The sequence below is a fragment of the Hypomesus nipponensis genome, chromosome 4, assembly GCF_054491055.1.
Source record: "Hypomesus nipponensis isolate SF chromosome 4, ASM5449105v1, whole genome shotgun sequence".
In the NCBI taxonomy this organism is placed as follows: Eukaryota; Metazoa; Chordata; class Actinopteri; order Osmeriformes; family Osmeridae; genus Hypomesus; species Hypomesus nipponensis.
Window position 1 is genome coordinate 4,173,431 of NC_140364.1, and position 10,137 is coordinate 4,183,567.

The window sequence follows — 10,137 nt, forward strand, 5'->3', positions numbered from 1 at the left end:
TCCGCCGTAGCCCTCCTCTTGCGACGCGTATAGCGAGCCCCCTTAAGGCGTCAGCAGTCGAGCTGATATATCCTAGATTCTAGAAGCAGGTTCGTCGGTCAACCAGGCCGCGGTTGTGACCCAGGAGTCTAGTTGCGGCTGCGGAATCCAGCTGGTCCCTCATACCGATAGTAAACACGTTATGTTATAATAGAGCTCCCCCCCCCCCCTCCCTCCATTTAGTCCCCACCTGCTTTTTAAAAGAGCCCCTGCTATTGGCCAAGCAATCAGTGGAAGAAGTCATTAGGAGTGATGGGCTGGTCCCTGTCAGCTGGGGAGTTCTCTCCCCCCATCCTTGTTGTCTCCAAACACTGCACTGCACATATCCAAACAACAGCACACACCAAGATACCATGCAATAGTCACAGCAAACAACATGAAATCAAGACAACGGAAATAACCACAGCAATCAAAAACATCTCAAATCATAATCAAACCCCACTAAAATGTACTACAGAAATAGCAGACCAACATAGGCTGGCCAACTGGCATCTGTGACATTAACACCTCACATCACACTTCATATCTCAACTGTCCTCTGTCTTAGCTTTGTCTGCTGTTAGTCTTGCTGTAGTAGATGGTGTCACAAGAATAATGTACTATACACACACACACACACACAAAACACAACCCTTTGTCTATGTTCACAGATGATGAGAGTTAACTATGAAGACAGTAGAGGACGATATCAATGTCGATACTACAGACAGTTTGTGATCTCTGTGAGTTTGTAGGAGTTCAAAGTTGATGGTTGGAGTAAATATTTTGATGATTCTTGAACCTATTTGTCATCAAATTACAGAAGAATGTATTTGTTTAGGCAGAATCTATTGAAACGTAGAATTTGAAGTATATTACGTAAGATTATGTGTGTGTGTGTCTAATATGAGAGAGAGGGGGTGTGACTCTGTTGGTCATGAATGAATGTCTAGTTGACTGACCTGTTGAGTTTGTTTGTAATGTTAAATATGTGGATTAACCTAAACAACTTAAACAGAATGCAAGAGTTTATGTTCTTCAGAGTATTTCAAACTTGAAATGAACTAGTGTGAACCTGAAACACAACTGTGTGTTTGTACATCAGCCCTGAATACAAGCACCATGTTAGGATCTCATGTTGAAGATTTTCTAAACTAAACAGAACTTCTCATAGGTGATTCGTGATTTTCACTGATTGTGATGGGGTGAAAAAAAGTTTAATAAGGATTGAATGAGGTTTTCAATTAATTTATTGCATTTGAGGTCATTTTCTTTCATTCGCTCATTGGTACATTTAGGTGACATGTCATTGCTATGAGTTTTTATAAATGTTTGAAAATCTAAATTAATTTGTCTCCAGCATACTCACAGCAGTTTTGTTCAGATTCATATTTTGTAATCACATTTTCTTTTGAACTCCAGCATTTTCACATCTTTATTATTCACTGTGTGATAGGAGTGATGATCAAAGGGGCAGAGTTTTTACCTCCATAATTCAGATAAGGACTGAAGTATGGATAGAGTTTCTCAGTGAAGGTGCAGCCAGTGAAAGAGTAGATATGAGACCTGGCCTCCACATCATAAAAGGAGACCAGACCCTCCTCATTGTCCACAAACACCCCCACCTTCTGGGGCTTCTGTCTCAGGGAGAGGAGGACACGGGGGCAATCCAGAGCCTCATACTCATCTCCATTCCTCAGCCATACAATCCAGTATCCATCCTCAGGACTCAGTATGATCGCTCCCTTCCTGTTGATGGACTCTCTGACCACTCCCAGATCCCAGTCAGTCTTCCCCTCAACCTGCACCTCATAGTAGAACCTCCCTGAGGAGAAGCCCTGCTTTCCCAAGACATTAGGACAACGATCAAACCTCTCTGGGTTGTCAGGGAGATCCTGGCTTATGTCTCCATCTCTCACTTGTTTCCCATCCTCAGACAGGATGAGATAGGGACATGCTGTATCATGGTCCAGAGTCACATCCACCACATACTGCTGAATCCTATTCAATTCAGCGTCAGACAGCTTGTCCATCTCTTTTTTGAGTGTCTCCTGCAGCTGAGACACAGCTCTCCTCACTGCCCCCACACTCAGACCACTGTGGACACTGATCTCAGACCAGTCCTTGGTGTGTGGAGGGGTGCTCAGGGGTGGGAAGCTGTGCAGCAGGTGGAGGTGGTCCTCAGTGTGTGAGAGCTGCTCCAGCTCAGTGATTCTCCTCTTCAGCTCAGTGATCTCCTGCTCCAGATCTTGAATCAACCCTTCAGCCTGTTTCTCTGCTGCTTTCTGCTTCTCCTCCATCACCTCAATGAGCTCAGCCTGGCTTCTCTCAATGGAGCGCACCAGAGCAGTGAAGACCTGAATACTGTCTGATATCTCTCTCTCTGCATCTCTCTTGCTGGTCTCTACTGAGAGTTTGATCTCCTGAACCTTCTCCAGTCTCTCCTGGATCATCTGCTGCATGTCTCCCTCTGTCTTCTTCATCTGAGTCTTCCTCTCTTCACACTCCTCCTCTAGAGGAACAGTGTCATGGGTCTTGTGGTCCGTCTCAGTGCAGAACTGACACACACACGTCTGGTCAGTCCTACAGAACAGCTCCAGGGGTCTCTCATGCTTCTGACACATCCTGTCCTCCAGGTTCTCCACAGGGTCCATCAGCTTGTGTTTCTTCAAGGCTGCAACTCTCTGATGAGGCTCCAGGTGAGTCTCACAGTAAGAGGTCAGACACACCAGACAGGACTTCAGGGCCTTGAGCTTGGTACCTGTACAGATGTCACATGACACTTCTCCAGATCTGGCTGGTCGTCGGTATTGGCTGTTGGGTTTATTTTTCACTGACTTCCTGAACTGAGCAGCCATCTCAGAGATGAAGGTGTTGACACGAAGCTCAGGTCTCCTATAGAACTTCTCCTTGCACATGGGACATTGACACAGGTCACTGTTGTCCCAGTACTTGGTGATACAGACCTTGCAGAAGTTGTGTCCACATGGAATAGAGACAGGATCAATGAACACATCCAGACATATAGAACACAGGAATTGATCTTCAGACAGGAGACTGTTGCAGGAAGCCATTTCTACACTGGAGAGAGAGATCAAAAGTGAAACCATGAAAGCTGAGCTGAGTCAGGGAGTCATTTGTTACGTGACAGTTTGAGATTTCGAATAGTTCAAGAAACAGTGACAAGTACAGACATGTTGATATTATTTACACATATGATTCACATTACTACACTGTATGTCTTAATATGAGCATACTTTTATTTATTTTTTTAAACACTTGACAGTATTATTATTATAAATTGTCCACATCATTTGAATCAATCCTTGTCATTTAGACTACTCACCTGTGTGTTTTAGTCTTGATGTCTTAATGTTTTAGTCTTGATGTTTTAACTGTTGGATGTTTTAAACAGATTCTAGTTATATGCGTCTGTTCAGTGCTGCGATACTGTAAGTCTGTCCACTTCAGTAAGTTGAGGTAACAATGCTCCTCCTACCTAGTTCTCATTTTAGAATAACTATGCACCTTTTACTGACGAGACCAGTAATACCAGAATGTATAGGTGTGGGTGATCAGTGAGCACAATATACTGTACTATAGAGAGAGAGAGAGAGAGAGAGAGAGAGAGAGAGAGAGAGAGAGAGAGAGAGAGAGAGAGAGAGAGAAGCATTTTACAATAGAACTCCATACTTTATGGTTACATCAACAGTCTCTCCTCACCTTGAATTTAGTCCTTCTACCTCACTTTTTCAATGTTCTCATCCTTGTAGAGGGGTACTCCAGAAAGCAGGTTTTGCCACATAACCGGGTAAGTGAACTTGGCAGCTGGAGAGTAAAACCTGATGTCTGGAAAAGCCCATGAACACTTGCACAGACATTGTGATCATTGATTTAAATATGATTCTATCTCTCTTGAGGTACTGCCATTGTTTGTTTCAGTTTTTTGCTCAACTCCTCCCACTGTTTCTATAAGGTTTGGAAATCAAATTTGTAAATGTTTTTCATACTGAGGCTGGAGCAAACACATCTATAAAATATCAGTAAACGATGTAGCCATAAATTAAAGCAAAAAGGAAAAAAAAAAAAAGAAAAAAAAGTAAGTGTTACTGAAAAAAAAAAACTGGAGGAACATTTTGCAACTAACTAGGTTAATTGCAAACAGGTCAGTAACATGATTAGGCATAAAAAAGAGTATCTTAACCCTTGTGTGGTGTTCGGGTCTGTGGGACCCGTTTTCAGTTTTTATCAAAAGAAAAATCATATGATTAATTATTTTTTCAAACTGAGACTCATTGGCCTTGGCTCATTTTCTGTGAAGAACACATATCAGAACACATTTTCAATGACCACACACTGTACACCCCCCCTACACATTTATATTACATACGGAATGTTCGGGTCCACTGGACCCAGGGCTGATAAGAGTGTGGAAATTGTGTACATTCACTCTGTCCTCCTTTCTGGGCCTGTTGTTAGAGTGTGTGTGTGTGTGTGTGTGTGTGTGTGTGTGTGTGTGTGTGTGTGTGAAAGAGAGAGAGAGTTTTGTAGTTCTGCCCCTGCCGTTCCCGCACAATGTTGCAAAATTGTTGACAGATTCAAGCACCGACACCTGTCTGCTCTCACATTTTACTGTCTTGCGGGAACCAATCTTTATTTCCTCATACTCTATCCCATCTGCAAATTGGGGGTGGGATAATATAAATATAGCTTTGCCAGTGTGATTAGTTATCACAACTGATCAAGATGGCCAAAAGAGTCTCTGCTCAGAGGGCCATGCAATTGATTTTGGAAGAGAGAGAAGCTTTTGATGATGATGTAGAGTAATTTCTGCAAATTCAGAGTCGGACAGTGACTTTGAAGAAGAGGATGAGATTGAGCATAAGCTAGTTCCAAAACGAAGACGAGCCCCAGGACCAACCGGTCATTAGTCAGCTCAAGGACCACCCCATCAGCAGCCAGCACCACGACCAGAACAAGCCCGTTAGATAGCAAGTGAAGAAATATGGATGTCAAAATATGATGAAATTGAATGGCCTTCTAGCCCATGAAATGAGCCACAACGCATGGCTGCCAATGTGATAAGGATGCATCCAGGGCTAACACATGAGTAACAACACATGGTGCCTACTCATGTGCAGGACATCAAGTCTTCTTTTGAGCTTTTCATCCTAGATTCCATCCAGAAAATGATTCTGGATTGCACTCATTTAGAAAGAGGGCATGTTTTTGGAGAAAGGTAGAAAGAGATGGACCAACCCCATTGACATGTCTACTTTGGGGTTCTTATCCTTGCTGAACTTTTCAGGTCCAAATGGGAATCCACTGAATCCCTGTGGGATGCAGAAACTGGCAGATAACTTTTCCGTGCAACGTCTCAGGAAAACTTCCATATAATTTCCAGGATTATCCGATTGGATAACCGAAACGACAGACCAGCTCGATGGCAGAGAGACAAGCTAGCTGCCATCAAGACAGTGTGAGACAAGTGGGTCACTGCCTCCCCCTGTTTTACGACCCTGGGCCTAATGTCACAATTGATGTGTAGCTGATGCCATATAGGGGCCGCTGCCCCTTTAGGCAGTATATCTAAACCTGCAAATTATGGTATAAAGATCTCTGCTACCTGTGATGCCACTTCCTCATATGCTTGAAACTTACAAGTCTACACAGGGAAGCCTGATGGAGGAAAAAATCAAGGAATGAGAGTTCGGCTTGTGTTGTGTAAACTGACTTGAATGGGTTACATTTCTAAGGAAATTCAAATTGCCTAAATACAAATCTATAGTTATGAAAAACCTCCTTCATTTGTAGATTTGTTGACTGTTTTTCCATTCTGAATTTGATTATAACTGATTTCTTTCTTTGTTTACATGTTACAAACAAAAAACGAGTAGCACTTTAATTCATTCATGTAATCTAACAAAAGTAAAGCGCAATTTTTAACAATATATGCTGTTTATATTGCTTGTAATTGGGATGAAGTAAACATCTGTTGAGTATTTTAACTTAAAATATTTGATTGTGAGGAATTAAAACCCCCAAAATGCAGCGGGTCCACCAGACCCACGAACACTGGCTGAGTTACTAAAATGTGAACACCGCACAAGGGTTAAAGAGGCAGAGTCTCTCAGAAGTAAAGATTAGCAAAGGTTCACCAATCTGCCAAAACCTGCATCTACATATCATGAAATCATTTCAGAATAATTTTCCTTACGTAAAATTGTGAATACTTTGAATAGCTCATCATCTACAGTACATAATATAACAAAATAGTTCTGAGAATCTGGAGAAATCTCTATTTGTAATGGAGAAGGGGGGGAATAAATACTGCTTGCCTGTGATCCTCAGGCAGTCAGGCAGCACTGCATAAACACAGACATGATTCTATAATGGCAATCATTGCATGGGCTCAGAAACACCTCCAGAACTCATTGTCTGAACAAAGTTTGTGGTGCCATAAATTCAACACTAAATCGATGACGTCGTCCCCAAGAATGTAGTCCGGTCTTTCCCCAATCAGAAGCCCTGGGTTGATGCCGCGGTCCGGGCCAACCTGAGAGCCCGGGCTGTCGCCTTTAACTCTGGGGACCCTGATCAGTACAGGAAGTCTAGATACGACCTTCTGGCCATCCAAGCAGCAAAACGGGCTGACAGGACTAAGGTGGAGTCCAGCTACCATGGCTCTGACCCTAGGCACATATGGAGTGGGGTCCCTTTCTGTAAAGTCTCTAAAGTCCCTTTGTTGTCTGTAATGCAACATTACAAAACATAACTAGTGTGAAATTGAATTACAACTGTGTGTTTGTACATCGTCCCTGAGTACAAGCATCATGTTGGAGGTTTTATAAACCAAACAATTATGCTCATAGGTGATTTGTTTGTTTCACTGATTGTGGTAATGTGCAAAATAAAAAAATAAAAAAACCTTTTATTACTGTATTCTGGACAGTATTTACTGGTTTGAGATGATTATTTACCAGATTGTTTTCCTTTCTTTTATACAGACCGTGAAAGATTGACAGGAAAGGTACTAAGAAAGAGAAAAAAGCAGCAAATGGTCTCCCGCACACTCGCAACAGTTTTGTTCAGATTAATATTTTGTAATCACATTTTCTTTTGAACTTCAGCATTTCCATGTCTTTATTTTTCACTGTGTGACAGGAGTGATGATCAGAGGGGCAGAGTTTTTACCTCCATCAATCAGACAGGGACTGAAGTATGGATAGAGTTTCTCAGTGAAGGTGCAGCCAGTGAAAGAGTAGATATGAGACCTGGCCTCCACATCATAAAAGGAGACCAGACCCTCCTCATAGTCCACAAACACCCCCACCTTCTGGGGCTTCTGTCTCAGGGAGACAGAGGGTCCAGCCAGAGCCTTGTACTCATCTCCATTCCTCAGCCATACAGTCCAGTATCCATCGTTAGGACCCAGTTTGATCTTTCCCTTCCTGTTGATGAACTCTCTGGCCACTCCCAGATCCCACTTCGTCTTCCCCTCAACCTGCACCTCATAGTAGAACCTCCCTGAGGAGAAGCCCTGCTTTCCCAGGACACAGGGACAAGGATCAAACCTCTCTGGGTTGTCAGGGAGATCCTGCTCTATGTCTCCACACCTCACTTGTTTCCCATCCTCAGACAGGATGAGATAGGGACATGCTGTATCAGGGTCCAGAGTCACATCCACTGCATACTGCTGAATCCTCTTCAGCTTGACTTCAGGCAGCTTCTCCATCTCTTTATCGAGTGTCTCCTGCAGCTGAGACACAGCTCTCCTCACTGCCCCCACACTCAGACCACTGTGGACACTGATCTCAGACCAGTCCTTGGTGTGTGGTGGGGTGCTCAGGGGTGGGAAGCTGTGCAGCATGTGGAGGTGGTCCTCAGTGTGTGAGAGCTGCTCCAGCTCAGTGCTTCTCCTCTTCAGCTCAGTGATCTCCTGCTCCAGATCTTGAATCAACCCTTCAACCTGTTTCTCTGCTGCTTTCTGCTTCTCCTCCATCACCTCAATGAGCTCAGCCTGGCTTCTCTCAATGGAGCGCACCAGAGCTGTGAAGACCTGAACACTGTCTGATATCTCTCTCTCTGCATCTCTCTTGCTGGTCTCTACTGAGAGTTTGATCTCCTGAAGCTTCCTAGATCTTTCTTCCATCATCTGGTTCATCTCAGCCATCATCTGTCCCAGTTTAACCTTCCTCTGTTCATACACCTCTTCTAAAGTGACAGTGTCATGGGTCTTATGGTCTGTTCTCGTGCACATGAGACACACACACGTCTGGTCAGTCCTACAGAACAGCTCCAGGGGTCTCTCATGCTTCTGACACATCCTGTCCTCCAGGTTCTCCACAGGGTCCATCAGTTTGTGTTTCTTGAAGGCTGCAACTCTCTGATGGGGCTCCAGGTGAGTCTCACAGTAAGAGGCCAGGCACACCAGACAGGACTTCAGGGCCTTGCGCTTGGCACCTGCACAGATGTCACATGACACATCAGGATTAGTCGGACGCAGTTCTGGACTGATGGCAGCTTTCAGTGGCTCTGACTTCCTGAACTGAGCAGCCATCTCAGAGACGAAAGTGTTGACATAGAGATCTGGTCTTTTATCAAAAGTCATTATACACATGGGACATTGACACAGGTCACTGTTGTCCCAATACTTGGTGATACAGGCCTTGCAGAAGTTGTGTCCACACAGAATAGAGACTGGATCAGTGAACACATCCAGACAGATAGAACACTGGAACTGATCTTCAGACAGGACACTGCTGCAGGAAGCCATTTCTAGAATAAGACCAGAAGTTCAATTATGAATCTTGTGAACCTACTACCAACTAGAACCAACCTAGAACCTAGAACCAAGTATAATGTTATTTTGTTGAAGATGTACTTTCATTAAATAAGCGATAGCATAGATAGAAATAGCACAATATGGAAATACTGCATATTGAAGAGCATAGTTCTATAGTATTTTGAACGTCTGAGTCAAGCAACAGTCTTTATTTACTATTCACATCAAAATTGGATACCCTTGATTCTCTGTTCTCACCTATTGGCACTTATGTCGTTTTCTATGATCTCTGTGTATAAAATAACCAAGTCACTCTCTACCTGATCCAAGTAGAAGGTGTTTCGAGAGTTTAGAATCTCTTTCGTTTCGTTTCAGTGAAATAACGATAAGAGGCTCCTCCCCTCCCAGTCTTCTGTTCTTAACAAAGTTAACCCTTTCATGACTGAATTATATCTAGCAAGTCAGCTGACAGGAAGGGTTTTATTACTTTGAAGCTCCAAATTAGATACAAAATCAATTCCAAAAAAGTTGGGATGTTGTGTAAAAGAGATTTGAAAATCTCATGAACTAACTGTCTAACCAACTGTCTAACTTTCTCTTTCAGAACAACCTGCTTGACCCCAACCAATCGGGCTTCTAGACCGGCCACTCCACAGAGACTGTCCTCCTTTCAGTCACCACTGCCCTCCAGTCTGCCAGAGCGGCTTCGAGGTCATCCGTCATCATTCTGCTGGACCTTTCTGCAGCGTTTGACACGGTTAACCACCAGATCCTGCTCTACAGACTTTCTGAGATGGGCATCACTGGCACTGCACTCCAGTGGATCTCATCCTACATCTCGGGAAGATCCTACCAGGTCTCCTGGGGAGGCAAACTGTCTGACCCTCACCAGCTCTCCACCGGTGTCCCATAGGGCTCCGTCCTTGGACCCCTCCTCTTCTCTCTGTACACCACCTCACTTGGACCAATCATCACCTCCCATGGCTTCTCCTACCACTGCTACGCCGACGACACCCAGCTGTACCTGTCGTTTCCCCCGACCGATCCGGGGATCTCAGCTAGGATTGAAGCCTGCCTCGCAGACATCTCCGCCTGGATGACCGAGCACCACCTCCAGCTGAACCTCGCCAAAACTGAACTTCTCATCATCCCGGCTAAACCCTCCATCTCCCACGATCTGTCAATCCCCCTGGGATCTGCGACAGTGACCCCCTCATCCTCTGCCAGGAACCTTGGGGTTACCATGGATGACGAGCTCTCCCTCACGGCCCACATCGCTGCAGTCTCCCGGTCTTGTAGATTTACCCTCTACAACATCCGGAAGATCAGGAGAT

At 44.2% G+C, this 10,137-nt stretch overlaps 2 protein-coding genes across 2 annotated transcripts; both read right to left on the reverse strand.

Annotated features, from left to right (window-relative positions):
- Window positions 1-1,278: 1,278 nt before the first annotated feature.
- LOC146295081 (E3 ubiquitin-protein ligase TRIM21-like) lies at window positions 1,279-3,128 on the reverse strand. Its single transcript, XM_084695758.1, has one exon. The coding sequence runs from the start codon at window positions 3,126-3,128 to the stop codon at window positions 1,461-1,463; it is 1,668 nt and encodes a 555-aa protein (XP_084551884.1). The 3' UTR covers window positions 1,279-1,460.
- A 3,853-nt stretch (window positions 3,129-6,981) lies between these two features.
- On the reverse strand, window positions 6,982-8,794 carry LOC146295082 (zinc finger protein RFP-like). Its single transcript, XM_084695760.1, has one exon. It carries the CDS (start codon window positions 8,792-8,794, stop codon window positions 7,169-7,171), a length of 1,626 nt encoding a protein of 541 aa, XP_084551886.1. The 3' UTR covers window positions 6,982-7,168.
- Window positions 8,795-10,137: the final 1,343 nt, after the last annotated feature.

Coding starts and splice junctions, on each gene's coding strand:
- LOC146295081 (XM_084695758.1), bottom strand. CDS start 3,128: ATGGTTTCACTTTTGATCTCTCTCTCCAGTGTAGAAATGGCTTCCTGC.
- LOC146295082 (XM_084695760.1), bottom strand. CDS start 8,794: ATGGCTTCCTGCAGCAGTGTCCTGTCTGAAGATCAGTTCCAGTGTTCT.